The sequence below is a fragment of the Hydractinia symbiolongicarpus genome, chromosome 11 (genome assembly GCF_029227915.1).
Source record: "Hydractinia symbiolongicarpus strain clone_291-10 chromosome 11, HSymV2.1, whole genome shotgun sequence".
Lineage (NCBI taxonomy): Eukaryota > Metazoa > Cnidaria > Hydrozoa > Anthoathecata > Hydractiniidae > Hydractinia > Hydractinia symbiolongicarpus.
Window position 1 is genome coordinate 26,829,334 of NC_079885.1, and position 18,527 is coordinate 26,847,860.

At 31.1% G+C, this 18,527-nt stretch overlaps 1 protein-coding gene across 2 annotated transcripts; it reads right to left on the reverse strand.

Moving 5' to 3' along the window:
• Nucleotides 1-2,305: 2,305 nt before the first annotated feature.
• On the reverse strand, nt 2,306-16,268 carry LOC130613887 (retinoblastoma-like protein 1). Of its 2 annotated transcripts, XM_057435241.1 has the most exons (27): nt 16,067-16,268; nt 13,706-13,833; nt 13,220-13,408; nt 12,561-12,634; nt 12,310-12,438; nt 12,153-12,230; nt 11,739-11,812; nt 11,393-11,460; nt 10,969-11,115; nt 10,771-10,810; nt 10,026-10,090; nt 9,405-9,503; nt 8,599-8,680; nt 8,217-8,300; nt 8,087-8,140; nt 7,747-7,829; nt 7,328-7,382; nt 7,011-7,073; nt 6,518-6,683; nt 5,833-5,994; nt 5,482-5,740; nt 5,009-5,183; nt 4,362-4,592; nt 4,218-4,274; nt 3,801-3,906; nt 3,402-3,460; nt 2,306-2,899 (listed from the first exon to the last, which is right to left on the reverse strand). In XM_057435241.1, exons 1-27 carry the CDS (start codon nt 16,223-16,225, stop codon nt 2,723-2,725), a joined length of 3,063 nt encoding a protein of 1,020 aa, XP_057291224.1. In that variant the 5' UTR covers nt 16,226-16,268; the 3' UTR covers nt 2,306-2,722. The 2 variants fall into 2 exon arrangements, with proteins under 2 accessions (XP_057291224.1, XP_057291225.1); XM_057435242.1 differs by lacking the exons at nt 10,026-10,090; nt 10,771-10,810.
• Between the last annotated feature and the right edge of the window lie 2,259 nt (nt 16,269-18,527).

The window sequence follows — 18,527 nt, forward strand, 5'->3', positions numbered from 1 at the left end:
TGTTCTTCTTAACACAACATTCATTTGTTCTTATTAATTTCTTTGGCGCGAAAAACTTTTTAATGAAACAGACAACGCAGTGTTAATTGTACGTAACTTTGTTTGTGTAATTTTTATAACATAAATAATAAAATGCATCGAGGAACAATAAAAGTTAATTATCCATGACATTTGTATAAGAAAATATATCTACAATAAAAATTTTTGTAAAAGAAAAATGAAATAAAAGTTTAAGAAAGATTTCCGTAGCGTGATATTTTTCAGACAGACACAATACGGCTATTATTGAATTTCCGCGCCCGAAGGTGTAGGAAATTCTTTAAAACCGTCGTTTTTTTCTTTTGGAGCATTTTTTGAGAAAAAATCGACCCTGGGATTACACGTTCTCCGTCACAGATGTAAACTTCGTACCCAAGCTCCCTAACTACTGGGAACTCATCTAAATGACGTTTTAGGACAAAATTAGTATTTGTTTTCGAAAAAATTTGGCACAGTTAACAAAAAAAGTATGCTGAACATAATGGTGACATAATAATTTTGATTTTTTGCCACCTTAAATGTCATTTTAGGACAAAATTGGTCCAAGAATTAAAACTACTTTATTTTCAACAAAAATTGGCAAAGTTAACAAAAAAAGTATGCTGAAGATAATGGTGACATCGAAATTTTGATTTTTGTCACCTAAATGCCATTTTAGGCCAAAATTGATCCAAAAATTAAAACCACTTCATTTTCGGCTAAATCTGGCACAGTTAACAAATAAAGTATGCTGAAAATGGTGATGGTACAAAAGTTTGATTTTTTGTCACCTAAATGTCATTTTAGGCCAAAATTTAACCAAAAATTAAAACTGCTTTATTTTCGACAAAAATTGGCACAGTTAATAAAAAAAGTATGCTGAAAATGTTGGTCACAGCAAAATTTTGATTTTTTGTCAACTAAATGCCGTTTAAGACCATAAACGTTTCAATCGCAAGACTTTCAACCATGAATGATAGGCTATATTTTTTGTTAGCAGTTTATTTTAAAATGTGAGTTTATTATGACACGTTTCGTTTTGTTTGCGTTTGTTGTAAGATATAATGTCACTTGTGTGCTTTATCTTCAGAGGTTCATGCACCAAACCTCCTCAAATGTTTAGCACAATAACACAACGAATTAGCAGGTTTTCATCAAATATTTTGGTAGCGAGCGGAAATTCTTAGAGCCCCCAGGGCTTCTTGTTAATATAGAGATGGCACAATAAAGAAATCCTCATTATCATGATTATCTTTTGGTTTGGGAAGATGGAAGGACAGTTAGTTAGAGCTCATACCAACCTCGTCCCAAGGGCATGTTGTGTCTTTTCTGAAAAAGGAAACAACAGACGCTGGTGTGGAGGTTGAGTTCATACATTTCTTACCGTTCTCTCGAATGAAATAAAGAAATGGTTATTTTCAAAATATCGTCTTCACTTTCTCAAGTTCGTCTCATTAAATATTTTTGTTTCTACTTTGCGTGTAAAAAAACGACCACCTCAAATAAACGCCTTTCTTGCAAGCTGAATATTAAGCGCTTGGGCATTTAATTGAGCCATTACGGTAACACTTTATTCCAAGAAAAAAATACTCTCATGTTCTTATAACCTTTTAAAAGTGGTATGTATCTGAAAAATAAAAAATAAACTTTCTGTTTTTATATTGGGCAGTATAATTATACAAATACAAAAGACCTGAAAATGAGGTATTGCAACTTCTGTATACCTTATCAGTCCAAACAAAATTGCTCTATATTTTCGTCTCTCATTATCTTCGTCTTCCCCGGACATGTTCTTCACTTACGCCTGAATTTCGAACATTGGAAACGGATGAAAAAGTGCCACAGAAAGTTTTCCGCTGAAAGTCGTTTGTTACACCCAACCCCCAACCCCTCTGGTTTTTGACAAGAGGTACACCCTTATTGTAGCATGTATTAGGTGAATTTTGTATTTTTAATGAAAAATTAAGGGCGAGATGTCTGTCAAAAAAAGGTTGAATTTCCCTGATTTAATACTCTTACTCCTAAGTCCTAATAACCCTGAACCTAGAAAAGAATCTAACAGATTCGCGTACTTCTTATTTATTTATTTTTCGTTGTTTTAGTTATGCACGAGCATTTTTTTACCAAAAAAATTCAACAAATTTTTAGCAAATTTCTACGAATTTTTACTGATTATTTTGAAAAATACGAGTTCCCCAAATTTTCCCTGATTTTGCAGACACATCGTTGGACGGAGGATCTTTATGGTATCAGACAGGGGTAAAATTCTGCTCAGAAAATAAACACATTTTGCATTTTATTATTTCTTTCTATTCAGTTCTAGCAGAGCTAGAATACACCATGAAACAAAAAATTTATCTTCAAATAAAATAAATTGTAAATACAAATTAAAATTAAAAAGAAAAAAAATGTTTGAGAAATATTAAAATCACATAAAATTGTTTACAAAATAAGTAAAAATAAAAAAAAAATAATTCCAGTCAAAAAAATGATTTAAAACGCAACCATTATCTGTTCTCCACAAAAATATTAAATTTAATCAACACACAAAACTGGACTGCAGCAAAGTTTGTTCGTTGTCTCTTAGCTGAAAATCGTGTGAAGTAAAACACAAACGTAACACGGATGAAAAAAACCCTTCACTCCAGACACACGAGATAGAAAGAATCGCATAACTAAAATATTCATATACATATATTTCAATTTATTTATGATTGTTTAATGGTCTATGGTTCATTTGCTCCTGTCTTAACTCTTGAGCTCGCTTAACCAAGCCATTTAATGGGCGTTTTGGTGCAGTTGGACCGGTTTCTTCGTCAGCATCGAGTAAAACTCTTCTTCGCGTCCCACCCTTTATCATTGCATTTATTTCACCAAGCTTCTGTATAAAATAGAACTAATTATTAACTTCTGATTTTTTAGACACATTCAAAAGTTTATTACTCGAGATACAAATGGTTATTTTGGACATAAGGACGAGATAAGCGAGAGTTCGCATTTACCTATTTAATTTTCATTGTAATTGATAAAAAAACATTGGAGCAAACATATGTCATTAAGAGCAGACATCATCTGCTCTTAATGACTTGTCAACGTTCACTAAACTTTACGGATTTCTGTACATGCGCGGGGTCAAATTGCTATTTTTAAAATTCATATAGATTTTTTATAAGAGCAAGTTCCAAAAGGTGCTACAATTAATTTTTTTAATTACAAAGTTTACAAATTTTAAGCAAAACTTTGTGTTGAATGAATTTATGTGCAAGATCTCAACACAAAATCAAAACATAAAAGTCGTCCACACAAAACAAAACAAAAGTTGGAAAAAAACAAAACAAAAACAAAACATACATTGAAAACAAAACATATATCAAAACACTTACATTGGGCGAGTCCGAATCGAAACAGTATAGCATTTTACTTCGTGGTGTCATTTGAACAGCTGAAACAATAAAAATAAAATAAAAACCTGTTGTTTATTGCTACATTACTTGTTTCATACAATAACAATGCTTTGTTCGAATGTCATTGGTGTCTGGGCACTGGGTGGTAAAAGGTGGAACGACATGCAAAAGCAGACATGCTTAATTTCATGGTTTCACCTTATTTCCGAGTCACTCAGTTTTGAGTACTTCCATATTTATTTGTTCAAAATTTAATATATAGGCTTTTAGCGTTCTAAGAATTTAAAAATGGGGTTGACCCCCTTTATTTTTTTAAGATCGATTTTTAGACTTAAAATATAGTCTAAGCTAAGGTTAAAAGAAAGTGTATAATTCTACCTGATTTGATGGGCGATAAGTAGATTTGATGTTGTTTCGACACCTGCCGTGGAGAGTGCACTTGTTTTCTTGACACAGGTAACGGAGACAGTGGAGGAGCATCGAGCTAAAATTAACATACCAAATAAATGCTTCACAGTTTGGATGCTATAAGTTGCCACAACTTACACAACCACACCCTACTGTTTGCAGGTTTCGACTATCGAATACTACAAAATACACAGGCTATTTACCCTCTATCCACCCGTACCGTAAGTTCAAGAAATACAGGAAACTGTTACGTTCCGTACCATTTTACAGAACTTATGAAATATACAGGCTTCATAATCATTCTCAACAATTTATTGAACTAATAGGTTCCGAAACGTAATAAGATTTTAGAATTGGCGACCCCGTGGAAAAAAAAATTGCGCTTACCGTGACTTTATTAGATGCAAATTTAAGAGCAAAATCTTTTATCTTTTTTATATAAACCTATAACAGAAATTAAGAATTGATGTAAATACATCTTTGTGCCTTTGAAACATGTTTTTTGTAAAGAAAATATCGATAAATACTCACAATATTATAGAACTGTATCAAGTCATTATATACATTTTTATCCATTTGATCGTCATTTGCATTATCTTGGTCGGTTTTAATCCTTTCTTCTTCTTTATTATTCTCGTTTTCTTCTTTTTTAATATTTTCTTCAACCTTATCCACAGCACTATTAGCTGTAGAAGAAGCTTCAGTATCAGTTTCTGAAGAGACTCGATCGCTTGCCCTTTCTATAAGTACATGACGGTATACCTGAAAGAAATAAAAATAATTCTTATAAGACATGACTAAGACGTTGCTCGCTGACAGAAGATAACAATTTAGAAACATTGTGTTAGGACGTTAATTCCAACTAGTAATACAATATGGCACTGGAGATATGCTCAATTAGAATTATGCAAATTCCCTCAGGGTTTTATGTATAAGGGTTAGGATAAAGGGGGTATTGTTATTATGCATAATGAGGTCAATACGCAAAATTCCATATATATTCCAGCTTTTACGCAAAACTGAGAGGTAATATTTTTTTAAATAGGGCGGGGCAAAATAACAGATAGAAGATACTGGTTCGAGGTTACAGAAAAAGATCCCAAAATAGGAGATTAGCAATTCGGTTACTACAATCATTTAAACTCTTCGTGTTAGCTAGGCGCTATCAAAACACTCACATCACTCGTCGCCTGAGGTTGCGTGCGATACCATTTCATAATTTCATGGAACGATTTGTCTTCTTTGGTAACTTTCGCCATCACATAAACAGCGCACATTAATAACTGATCAATGTGACGATCACGAAGAATATCAATGTTCTCCACAAGGCTATGCTCAAAGCAAGTCCATATCCTACAAAAAAATACTCATTGCAATGAAAAAAACTTGGTTGAAATGCTAAATAATATCATTATTATCATCTCTCATTATCTCAAAATCTCGAGCTTGTATTCTCTATTTATCTCAAAAGAATTACCCAGTCCATTGCCAGTTCGAGGTAGATAGCGTCCACTGTACATATTGAAAAGCATAACAAATTTCCTACTTTCTATTTTTCCACTTTATATGGTCAAAGAAATACAAGGGCAGGCAAATGTTTTAGAAATCTTAACATTTACCAAGCAGGTACAACAGATTCAAATCAATTTACTTTTTATGAAGTTCGCTCCCAATGCTCAAATTATCACATAAATCTTTTAATCGTAAGCTTGACATGTGGTACAGTTTGCGAAAGAAAATACCAAGAGAGCCGTATTTTTTCGTGTTTGCTTTACTTGGACTAGCTGGAATTCGAATAACACCTGTTCGTGGTGGAGTACCGCGTTGAGTAGCCACTGTAAACAATCTAACAGGACTGGATCCCGGAGATGCTAACATGATTGGAAAACGTACAGAAGATAGTTGACCAGCTAAAAAAACAGGGAGACATTTTACACAGTGCATGAGTTTCACAAGTTGCTTAACAAAAATAGTATAACAATAATGTAAATGAATGCAGTACCAGCTGTATTTGGTGGCAGCACAACAGCTGTTGCTTGTTTATCAGCTGTTTTAGCAGGTTCAGTTTTGACAGGTGAACCAAATAAGTTTCTTTTTGCTGGACCTGGAGGTGCTACTGGACCAAACCGATCACGAAGTGAGATTATTGGCGATTGTTGTACACCTAAGGGTTTAAAAAATAGTACTGAGTAGAGTTACCTTGATAAAACAGAAAAAGTAGATGACGGGGTGTAAATCAAATTTACTTCAACAATATATAATTCAAAGTTTTTAAGAAGTTTCACATTTTTTAGGCAATTTTCATGGTTTTTGGTATCATGTAATACCATATCAATAGAACATTAAACCACAATAAAGAACAATTTAATTGATAACTATGTTTCAATCTTAAATATATTGACAAAATAAAAATGATTAAAAAAGTGCAATTAATGCAATTAAGTTCAAGATGAAATATTCCCCAAAACTGCGTTAATTAACATTTCAACAGGAAAAGATGTAAACACAGTTATTACGTTATTACGAGTTAATACGATTATCATTATGTATCATAACCAGACAAAAATATCTTTGGAATTATTCAATGTCAAAGTTTTCAATGTTTTCTCATGAAAATGATGAATAAGTATCACCCACTCTGATTTCAAGAATGAGAAGTTACCGCTTTACTGGGAAGATTCACTCACCATCTTTATTCATACGCACTGTAGTTGGAGACATAAAAAAGAGTGGTGTCATCACGCCTGTATCTGTAGCAACTTCTTGACATCTTGGAATACCATAAGTCTTCAAAGCAGAGTATATTGGTGAACCTGTTCGCCAACTAAGCGTTTCCAATATTTGCTCTTCAATCTATAAACAGGTACATATCAACATAAAAGAGTCAGTTTTTTTATTCCGAGTATCATGCTTGTAATCTCTATATTAATCATACATGACGTCTGATTCGATGTTTCGTGCTAAGAATGCACGAAATAGCAATGACTCAGATATATAAAACGGGCGATAATCATAGGGCCAGAAGGCAACCTAACGACTGGTCTATATTACATTTGTCCATCTGCCAGCAAGCCAGAAATGGCAGCTGTGAGTAGTGACTAGCAAATTCTCGTAGATCTTTCTGATGGGTGAATTACTGTGGGTTTTTTTCGCAAGCGTAATGGTCAATAAAGATTGTACCCGACTTAGATGTTTGATGACATCTCTAGATAAGTCTTCTCCTCTTATCACCAACTCGATAACCTATACAATGAAAAACAAAAAAGTTTATTATCTGTCATAATCATTAACATTGAAGCAGATCACCAATGTCATATGGAATAAAGTGACAACATAATAGATGGGACTAATTCCCATCTATTATGTTGTCATACTTCAGATTACAACAAGATGAAAACTAGTTCACACTTTAGATTACAACGTTTCACACTTCAGATTACAACAAGATGAAAACTAGTTCACACTTTAGATTACAACATTACTTTGAAGAAGGTTACCTTGAAGAAATGATATGGTTTTAAATTAAAAACCTTTAAAATCCATGGAAATACTCTATGATAAAAAAGATTAAACAAAATCAATACTTCGGTTTCAATGTTTTTTTCTAACATGTTTCAGCCATTTTACCATTAAATTTCATGACTTTTTAGGCCCATTTTATAGAAATACTTTTCTCTTAAAGTTCACGTTAAGAACATGTTTTTACAATTTTTTACAATTTTGCAACAGTATTTTAGACCTCTGGATTTTACTTATCAATTTAGTTTGGAATGTAAAGGTATTTAATAATAATTTAATAATGAATATACAGGAGTACTACAGTAAAATTTCTCATGCCGATGGTAATGTAGTGAACAACAGGCAGAAGTATTGTTGATTTTATCAAGAATTGAATATAATTTAGCGAGTTTCTTACTTGGAAGAATTGTAGGAGTAAATGACAATTTCAAGACAGCAAGTAAACAAACATTTGATGAAAATTTCTTGCTGCAAAAGAACCTAAAATAGAAATAATTAGAACACAATGTGAAAGCGTAATCACTACGATGTTTAACAGGGTAGCCAACAACTTTTTCAAAAGATTTTTTCAGAACAATACTTTTTTCAAGAACGTGAAACACAGTAACAGGACGAAAAAATACACACAAGAACATATAACTACTTGTGAAATACAATCTTTACAGACATTAAAATTTAGTATGCCCAACTACTAATTTCTGCCGTTCTTCAACAACACATGATACATAAAAACTTACTGAGAGATCAGCTGAAGATTTTTTCTTCTCAGCTTTTAAAAAAATTTCTAAAGTCTAAAAAAACAATATTACATTGGTCAAATTTAAACTCTGTTATCTTTTTCCTTAGGAGAGATTTATTTTACTTCACCTTATAAAACAAGACAAGTGATAGATGCAATCTTGCTTTCGCAAAATCAGTATTATTTGCAATATTGCTAGAATCATCAAATTTCTAAAGGATAGACAATAGAAGTTAGCTACTCAGGAACTAAACGAATCAAGTACCTCAAAAATAAGTCTGTTTAATATTCAATTTACTTGACAGGTCCATTTTACATTTCCATTAAAACCAATTAAACCATATAAAACATAAATCTTAAAAATTCAAAATTCAAAATCACACCAGTGCATAATCTCAATGACTTCAAAATAAAAATACCATACCAATACATAAATAAAAATGACAATATAAATATAAATATAATTAAGTAAATATGACAATATAAATATAAAATATGACAATGTCAAACCTTTGAGTATTCTTCAATAAAAATTGATGAAAAATTATTAAGTATTGTTTTTAAATTTTCTTCTGGATTCTCTTTAAATGTTCTAAACATAAAAATAGTATTAACTAGAAAAATACTATTAAATGGCAACAATAAAAGAATAATACAGATAGTAAAATCTGGCATTCTTTTTTCTCCTCAATGTTGTTTTTATCTTAAAAGATAGACGTTTTTTATTTTCAAAACCCACGCCATAACACAAAATAGAAAGGTCCATGCCTGTGAGAGAGGTGTATATATTGTTAAAAACATGAACATTCTTTAAAAACAAATATTTTCCTTGTAATTACCACAGTGCAACAATTTAAACCTTTTTTGTACCTATACGCTGGTTATGTATTTATTTTACTTCCTAGACGAACCATAATTCTGTTCTGTTAAGGTATTGTAAGTTCAAAAGGTTAATTTTTTTCGTTTTGATCTTTTGAAGAAAGTTAATACTGCTTCGTATGAAATAATCACATGAATAAAAATAATAATCTAAATGTTTCAAAAACATTTGAAAGTACTATACAACCAAGTATTAACTGAACGTGTAAACATGTATTCTGAGTTAGCAAGTGTGAAAATTGTTTAAATTTTAGGAATATGATATAACAACTCCTGGTATATTAAAAACATAATTTAATATTATTAAATGAAATAACAGTAGAGTTTATGGATAAATCAATGCGTTGCTGCTTGTGAGAATGCTCTGTGAATAAAGTTAGTCAATTCGAATTGGTTGTGGAACTGGGAGAAAAATAATAATAAAAAAAATATCATACTTAAAAATTTCGTATAGTTCATCACTGGGTGCTGGTTTTAAACCTTTTACCAATTCCTGCAGTCGTATTGCAGGTTGGGTGATAAAGGACTCACTAGATCTAGAAAAAAATTTAAGTTTAACATAAAGTGAATTGGTAAGAAAACAAAGTTATGGATGCGCACAATATGGAATACAAAACTAAGCTTGTAGATACTGAACTATGAGTGTGCACATACACAATTACACAGTACAGGATACACAACTATGTGGTTACATGTACTGTTAAAAGCAAAACTAACACTAAGCTTATACACACCACTTTAGATACATAACTATAGAAAACCCAACCAAGTAAATTGTCTACACTTATAAGAAATGTCTAAATATAACTTAATAGACAACAATTGTTTCTTTTCTTCCGGAGATATTTCTAAACTTTCTCACCCTCATTCTGTTGATACTTAGTTCCTATTCTAAATAGCTACAAAAACAATTAACTTAAAATTTATTATTCCAGAAAGAGGTTATAACCAAATCACTAAAAGCTGAAAAGTTTCATTATCATAAATAAAACATTTTAAACTCAACCAAATACAGTTTTTTAATACATTTAATGCAATTTAAAACAAAGTGCACATACCGTAAATTTTTTTCATCTAACCAACGTCGGCCAGTAAGTGGTGTTTGTGGGACAAAGCCCTTTACCTACCATTCAGTGAATATAGTAAGTAAGTTTTTTGTAACAAATACATCAACATACCTTAATGCTCGATTAAGCGCCCCTTACCCACCCTTTTTTGTATTTTTTTTGTAAGTGCCCCTCTTGATTAAGCCCAGGATCCATTATTTCACTATGATACTGGAGCCAAAGGGGGTGCTAACTGGAATATTCAGGAAATTAGAAAGAGAACGACCTGTTTAAAATCAGCTACAATGTTTATATATATTTTTTTTGTTTAAGCAGTTATAAAGCAATATTAAAACACTTATTTATACCTGTTAACATATATATCTTGTTTTTACATTTTATGACCATTGGTCAAAATTTTAAATAAGCACCTCAGGTGCGTAATTAATCAGTTGTGGTACACATCAATGCAAGTTTCACTCATGTTTAAAAACAAGTTAAACCATGGCCTTCATTTGTCTAAGTAATCTTTGTTTATTTATCTAAGATAAGAATTCTAAAAAGCTATTTTGAATGTTTCATAACAGGAGAAATAATCAGTCCGGCCACACCAATCAGGAACATAGTTTTGTGTAAATTTTTCATTTTTCTTGATTCAAAATGAAGATTTAATCGTTTTCAAGTGTTTCAGGCTCTTTACAGAACATAAACTTTGGGCAAAAAAAAAAAAAAAAAAATTAGAAAACACAAAAATTACCTTGTTGAAATACTCTTGTAGATTTCTTTTTACTTGAGACCTATTGTAGATGATAAACTTTACTATACTAAACATTCTCCGGAAGAAAACTGCACTTTCTAATCTGAGGACAGTGCAAGTATAGCTAAAGGAATATACTAAAAACAGTAACTCAGCTAGTTGACGTCAGCAAGAGAGGATAAGATTGTTGTTACTAACCTTTCTCTTTCATCAACATCAGTAAAAGCAGTAACTCGTTTCACAGGGGTTCCAATTCTAATCGGCGCATCCTCTTTGATGAATATTCTTTCATCGATATCACCATTTTGTAAGATAAGTTTTTCATAACTATCATTTAGATACTTTCTAAAAAATGATGGTTTTTAGCAAACTCTGAATTCACAGTAAATAACATAGTGAATTGTTGTTAAGAACATTTAACATGCGAAAGACACAAATAATTATTAATGTGTATACTAAGATTTTTCTGTGCTACTAAAGAGACGATGCACAAAAACAATGCTCAATAAAGATTTTCATCAAATATACCATAAAAAGATATTTGGTGGTATTTTGTAAATGTGAACTGAAATAGTCATGTCCAGCTTTCGGTATAAAAAAGAGAGTAAAGTATTTTACTTACAAATTAAATTTTAAATTCTGCTGACTCATCAGATTAGTTTTTTTGTTTGTCCCCTGTCCCCTCATGTGCTGCGAAACAATGGAAATAAAATTAACTTTCAGAAGAAATACGATATGAAAAAAATATCAACAAACTACAAAGTCCAATATCGTTTTATACCTCAGGTTTCCTTTAATTTATTTTATGGCAAATTAAATTTGAAAACCTAGTTTATAAGATCCATGATGCTAACCTTTTTGGTTGGAAGAAAGAATTCAAGGGTTTGCAGAAGCACTAGCAGAAGGGATAATGCTTTTTCAACAGTTAGGATAAATTGGTACACTCTACAAACATTAAAATTACTCACATGATTTTTTATTAAGTTGTCTAAAAATGCACCAAGAAACTGCTTGCAAATGATTTTTGTCTCAATTGCTAAACCTAACAATTAAAATTATAAACAATTATAATTTGGCGTTTCTGTATATTGGATAAGTAAAAACAAGTTGTTAGCCTAGGGAAAATCCACTGAAATTCGCCTTTAGCCAGTAACACATATTGGATTTGCTAAAACAATAACATTGACAAAATGACATTCTCGTTTTATAAGTTAATAAAGTATGATAGACTAAAACAAGCAAACATGCAAGAGAGAAATCTAAGAGATTGAAAACAGGTATTAATATACAGATATTGAGACTGCTTCCAATGCAGTTGTTAGTTTTACAAATAAAATATAGTCACTTAATAAAACTTAAACAATCAATGAATAAAACACCACCTTCATAGAGTTGACAAAGATCATCAATAATAGACGGTACATCATTGTATTCAAAATCCATAAAATCCTTTGGTACACCTAAAACAAGGTACTACATTTAAAGAGGAAAACAACACAATAACAGATTTTACATATTTTTACAGCAAAATGTACATACCTTTAAAATAAGGATTTAACGAAGACTTGAACTGCTTTGATGAAAGAATATTGGCAAAAATGATATCCACACAACAAAGAAGCAGATGATAAGAATTAACAAGGTCATCACTAATTTCTGGATAATTAGCTGTAAAGAGTGAAAAATACATTTTTATGTTTACATCAAACTAAAAATTAATTAAAGTAATGTCGCCTCATTGCGTTATTGACAAGAAATAAAAAGCAATAAACACAAACAGAGTGGCAAACCTTTAGTACGAATATATAACGTCCAACAAAAATTGAATATGTCTCTTGTTGTTAGTGCTGTCAGACCTTTTTGACTAAAACAAATATTTAAACAATTTACTTGAATTACTTGTATTAATAGAAAGGTTTTTGCTCCAAACTCACTTTAAGAGTCTTGCAAGTCTCTCAAATTATAAATCTATATTTTGAGTATAAAAAAATCACACGATATGGCTGTTTTTCCTGCAGCAAAAAATATTTTTGTTTTTGTCATCGTTAAAAAGTCGAAAGCTTTACTTGATCATTTTAATAGAAGTTTTACTGTACAGCAAAGTGTGTCCCGTTAACATCAGAATTCCTTGTGTCAGCAGAATAATGTTGTATGCCAAAGCCTGTAAAGCTATGACCTCTGATAATTATTGTAAGAACAAGACTACCAAATTGTGTAATAAGGACCTTCTAAATAAATGGTAAGGATATCAAAAATAGGTAAAACTGTACTACCTGAAAATTAATTAAGGACAATCTTAGTTCTAACTGATTAGTGTTATATTCTAAGCTGTGAAGATATGTCCCCTGACATTAAACCAAGCATCATAACAAAAAAGGCCAGCTATTTGTAAATTAGGTGTTTCCCAATAAAGAGTAAAAATGACAAAAATAGATTAAAATCGTAATACCTTCTTCCTCTCTTTGTACTTTCTGTCCAATTTTTTATGTAGATATCATCAAATATTGACAAATACTTCTCAAATACAATTGAAGATACAGAGAAATTTCTTTCGAGTTGTTCAACTTTTGCACTCAATTCATTTCCATGCTTGCCCATGTCAAGCCACTTGTAAACTTTTTGAAAGAAATGAAGCATACTAAAAAAAGAGATGATATACTGACATGCACTAAAAAATAAATAATTCTACATACAGTCAGACTTGTAAACATACATTATACTGTTAAATAAAGTATGCTGCACATGATAGATAACTACTATAATCATAAGGACGCATTTTAAAGTAGTCATTGTAAGCAGGTGATTGTTATAGAGGTGGCAATTAACGCAGGTGTGACTGCACTACTGATTATGTAGTTTTCTTTTTAGGGGAAGTCTGCGAACTAAAAACAATATAATGGTATTTTGCTTTTAAAATTTAAGCATACAAATGTACCTTAGTTGCGACAAATTTAAAAGTTTGGCTAAAGGAATGGAAGGTGCATCTGTGGATGGATCTTTTACTAAACATGCTTTGCGACATGAAACATATAGTGAACAAGCCAACCAATGAAGACTGTCACCCTAGAAAAAGAACAGATCATTTAACACGTTTTAACATTAAATAATATATTTTAAACATTGAATTTTGTTGTCTAGATTTTAGATTTGAAAAAACGCCAGTAACTTTTATTTTAGAACTAAAATGTTAAGATAATCATGGCTGAGGACATGACAGATGGTTTATGTTTGGTACTGTTGGGCAGTCCAATTCATCCTCTTTCTATAACATTCAGAGCACTTTACATAACAACCCAGTTCTCAGTATGGCAGTCAATTTGTAAGGATGTTATTCTGCCTGGATAATTGCAGGACCTGTCCTTTAGGGTAACTGAGATTGCATTTTAAATGGGACTTACCCATTTTCCTTTTCTGCTAATTCCGGTGACAATTTGTTGTATTCAGATTTTTATTTCGTTAAGATAGTATTACAAGGGAGCACATTCAATCTTATGATACAAGCAGATTTTCACAGAAACCAATTTATATGGCATTAAATCATCTTTGTAATTTTATAAGGAAACACCTTTCCACATTATATTTAGAAAATATATTTTAATTCCAAATGAGACGATTATTGTCAATTTACGCTATTTTTATTTTTAAAGTTTGAGTTAAATTTAAAACAATTCAAGGCAAATTTAAACTGTTAAATATACAACAATTGAGTCAATATTTACTTTGAATTAAATATTAACAAATTGGTCTTCTAATAATATCATTAGGCGAATGAATAAAAGATGATAAAGGGAATGTACATAAATAGTTCCTAATTGAACCAAAATATTTTGCATTTTGAAATATTAAGTTTCATGTCTTTATAATTCTAAAGAGAAAAAGGCTAATTCTTGAGCTTTTTTTATAAGCTGTGCTATGCCGACCCAAACTAATCAAAAGTTAAATTCGACTTAATTAGCATTTTATGGAAGTTCAAGCTAATCTGAGCTGTGTTGATTGACTAAGGTAGTTGCACTGCATGCCTTGGCCAACTCATGAAAAGCTTGAACTCAAAATTGTACCTACATATATTTTAGAATTTAGGTTCTGCTTAGACAGCTTAGAAACCAGAGCTTTACTTATTAATTAATTCTGGAGGTTTGCAGACGGGGGGAGGGGGGGGGTAAGGGGGCTTAATAGAAGAGGGGCTAAATAAAAGGAGGGGGCTAAAAAGAGGAATTATGGTATTTCATGTTAAAATTAGCCAATAAAACTCTGAAAAATGTAAAAAAAACTTTACTAATGCACAAAAAATTGTTAAGTTTGTTAGACAGACATTAAGAATAATTGTTTCGGAATAAACTTAAGTCAGCCTCGAATTTCGCTTCCGCACTCGGCAATTGCCGAAGTAATTGCAGAAGTATTAGCAGTTATAAGGCTTTCGTTTCGGCAATAATATTGCCGAAGAAAAACGCGATCGTCGACTGTTGTAATTTCCCTTTTTTTATATTCATATTATCCATACTCCTAGATTTCATCAAACAGATATCGCCACAATGACACAAATAGCTTTCCAATGCCCACTTTGAAAACAACGAAAAATAGAAAATGTATAGTCCCGATGTCCCCAGCTATCGAATTCACTTTTAAGGGAGAATATTGTAAAACCCTTAAACGACGTGAAGGTAGACAACACGATCCGTTCAACCAATGCACTGCACTGTGTTGACAAACTTAATATCAGCCCCGTAATTTTATTCAGTTCAGCCTGCGGTTCAAAATGGTGGAGTGACAAAGCAAGGTTGTATTATCGTTTCCAAGAAAAACAAAAACATCAGGATTAACTCAGTTGAATTTGTTGATGTTTGATACTCGCCAAGGCTTGGCATCATATTTATATTTTTTTCATTTTAAAAAGTGTCGAGTGCATTTTTTCTGCCGAAGGACTGCCGAAGTGATTTTGAAAAATTGCGAAGTTACTTCGGCAATTATTTGCCGAAGCTAGTATATCTGAAATTCGAAGACTGTAAGTAAATAAATAATTTTTTCGTTAGCTTCTTTTTTTCTTTCAAACCAAACCATAGTGTTGCAACAGGAGAAGCTGCAGTAAAACAGCAGCAATTAATTAGAGTACTTTTACAACAGAATGTTGAACCCAAACTATATTCAAGTATGGAGAGAGTTTAAATGGAAATCCACTGATATGGTTAAAGTTTTTGTCAGTTATGTCAAATATTTTTAAACCATAACAAAAGTTGATAAATTAGTTAAAAAAAATCAAGCCATGGCTTAAAAACAAATTAAAATATGAAACTAATACCTCAAGTGTCACATTACGATTTATTTGTTCAAATTCATCCCATGCTTTTGTTTTGATGCTTTCATTTAGGTCCAAGTCATTACAAATGACATCAAACTGTGTTTTAGCGTCACCTTCTTTGCTTTTTTGATCAGAAGTATCAATAATATTGTTTGCCATATTTTTTTATTTTTTTCCCTAAAAAAACAGTTAATATGAAATCTGACGAGTCAGGAATACCTTCCTCTAAATTAACTATAAAAAACATGTCAGCATAAAGTTACTGACAGCAGAGTTATTTGCGAGAAAAATTAGACGGCAATTGATGACTTAAAAAAGTGAAGGACAGGCAGTTTTGCAAGAATTCTGGAAAAAAATGGTTTTTTAGTGTAGAAAAGCAGGCAAAAATATAACGAGGAGAAAATTAAGTAGCCCTGAATAATATTTTTTCGATTGTCAAATATTGTAAGCTTCAAGTATATACATCATTAACGAGTTTACGATCGCATATGAGTAGAATAAATAGAAAGATGGCTCCACAAACGCAATGATTTTATAATTTTGGCAAACTTAATAAAGACACAAAGTAACAAGTATTGTTGGTAACTAATTATTTTTGACATTATTAAATACTTAATTGTAAGCAATTAGAATAATTTACAAGGATTCTACACCACTTAAAGCAATTATCTATAAAAGCGAACAAGTGCACAGCAACACATCTAAATACTCATCCATTTAATGTCATCCTCACAATGACTCTTAAGCCAGAAAAATAAAAGACATATTACGAAAAAAACCCAAAAACGTTAAACACTTAATTAAAAACGCTGTGACTATCGTTAACCATTACAAAGTTTCGTTCTTATCAGACATTGTCTAGACTGTTGTAATTAAAGAAAAAATGATTAATTTCAGCAAAATAATTTGTAGCGTGTTCCTAAAGTGCGTTAGAAAGTTGTTTACACCAAACAGAAATAGAAAGAGGACCACAAAAATAATGCAATGGAATTTTTACAGTGGATAGATTATTTTTTCCCCACACTATGGTTGAACCGCAGAGAAAAAAGATTGCAACATAAATTATTTTTCCTGAAATCACTCAAATATTGACAAAATGCAAGGCTTTCTGCATTTTCTTAGAATAAAAAAATGACAAATGTTTTGGATTAGCAATTGTTTGCTCTACCTTAAGCGATACAAAGCAAGACTAGTTAGTAGTTTTTCCATATTTTTATAAAAATAACTCTTTGACTTCATTTTAGGTCTTTAAACAAAAAGCTCTGAAAATCCAAGACAGCATACACAAGCCATTTCTTAAAAAAACTATGCCAGAGCTACAAAACCACCCCCTAAAAAATTATGAGTGATATGGTGTGCGAAAAATCACACTAGCAAGCGAAATTTACAAGTGCGATGTGAATGTGTTTCACACTAACTATTAACATATGTTATTTAAGCTGTATAGAAATGGTGTTTAAATACTAAGGAATCGTCTCCACGATTGCTTCAATTCGTATAATACTTTATTTGAATTGATCTCTATACGATTTTAGAAAGTGAAAATACCGATGTGGATTGTTTAAAAATCATAAAAACGACATCGTAGAAAGCAAAAATATAAAGCAAAGAGATCGATGTAGATCGTTTAAATATGACGAAAGCTTTTTTCATCACTCTATAGCTAATACTTTAGAAAAAGAAAAAATTCACGAGTGCGGGCGAATGCGCGTGCAATCGCACTCATCTCAAGGAATACAACGATTACTACTAATTAACTGCTGATTTTTTAAAAAAAGATATGCTTTGTGACAATTGCTTATTATGTGCTTTGAGAAAAATCAACAAAAATGATAATCCAATTATTTCCACCTTGTTAACTTGTGTAAGAGATCTCTTAGCTATTTTAACATAAGTTTTACTAGAGAAAGAAACATCCCTTTATACATGTCATAAAATCGTTTTTTATTATGTTTACATATTCTTATTTTTTAAAAATAATTATTGTTGTGTAATTGTTAAATAGAAAGAAACTTACTTACACAATTGCAGTAATACCCTTCTAAATTATGCTTTAAATTCTATTTTTTAATGATGCAAAAGGCTAAATTTATTACATTAGGAAGGTATACTTATAATTATAGAATTCTATTTTCTTTATGATAATAACTGCCCCCAACATACTTGTTGCTATGCTTCCAGTATGCATTTTTTAATTAAATTTTAATGGTAATAAAAAAACCCTGTCTGTCCAGACTAAGATTGGCTTTTCTGTGAAATACATGGTTTTAAATTAAAGCAATGTACTTTCACTGAATTTATCAGTATAAAAAATTTTGAGTTTTCCAGAAATTTAAATTTTAACTTTAGATTTCAAGAACAACAATAAAGACCTGTGTCGATTTGATTAGATGTGACCAAATTGTAATGTTCAAAACAGACTAACATTACTCATTTTAAAAATTAATTTTCAAAAATTTTA

What these genes read in the sequence shown, in the direction of transcription:
- LOC130613887 (XM_057435241.1), bottom strand. Translation starts at nt 16,225, where the DNA reads ATGGCAAACAATATTATTGATACTTCTGATCAAAAAAGCAAAGAAGGT. An exon ending in AGTGCGTATGAATAAAGATG is followed by an intron (nt 5,995 to 6,517) that starts GTGAGTGAATCT and finishes TTAAACCCTTAG; the next exon opens with GTGTACAACAATCGCCAATA. An exon ending in GCTGCCACCAAATACAGCTG is followed by an intron (nt 5,741 to 5,832) that starts GTACTGCATTCA and finishes CTGTTTTTTTAG; the next exon opens with CTGGTCAACTATCTTCTGTA.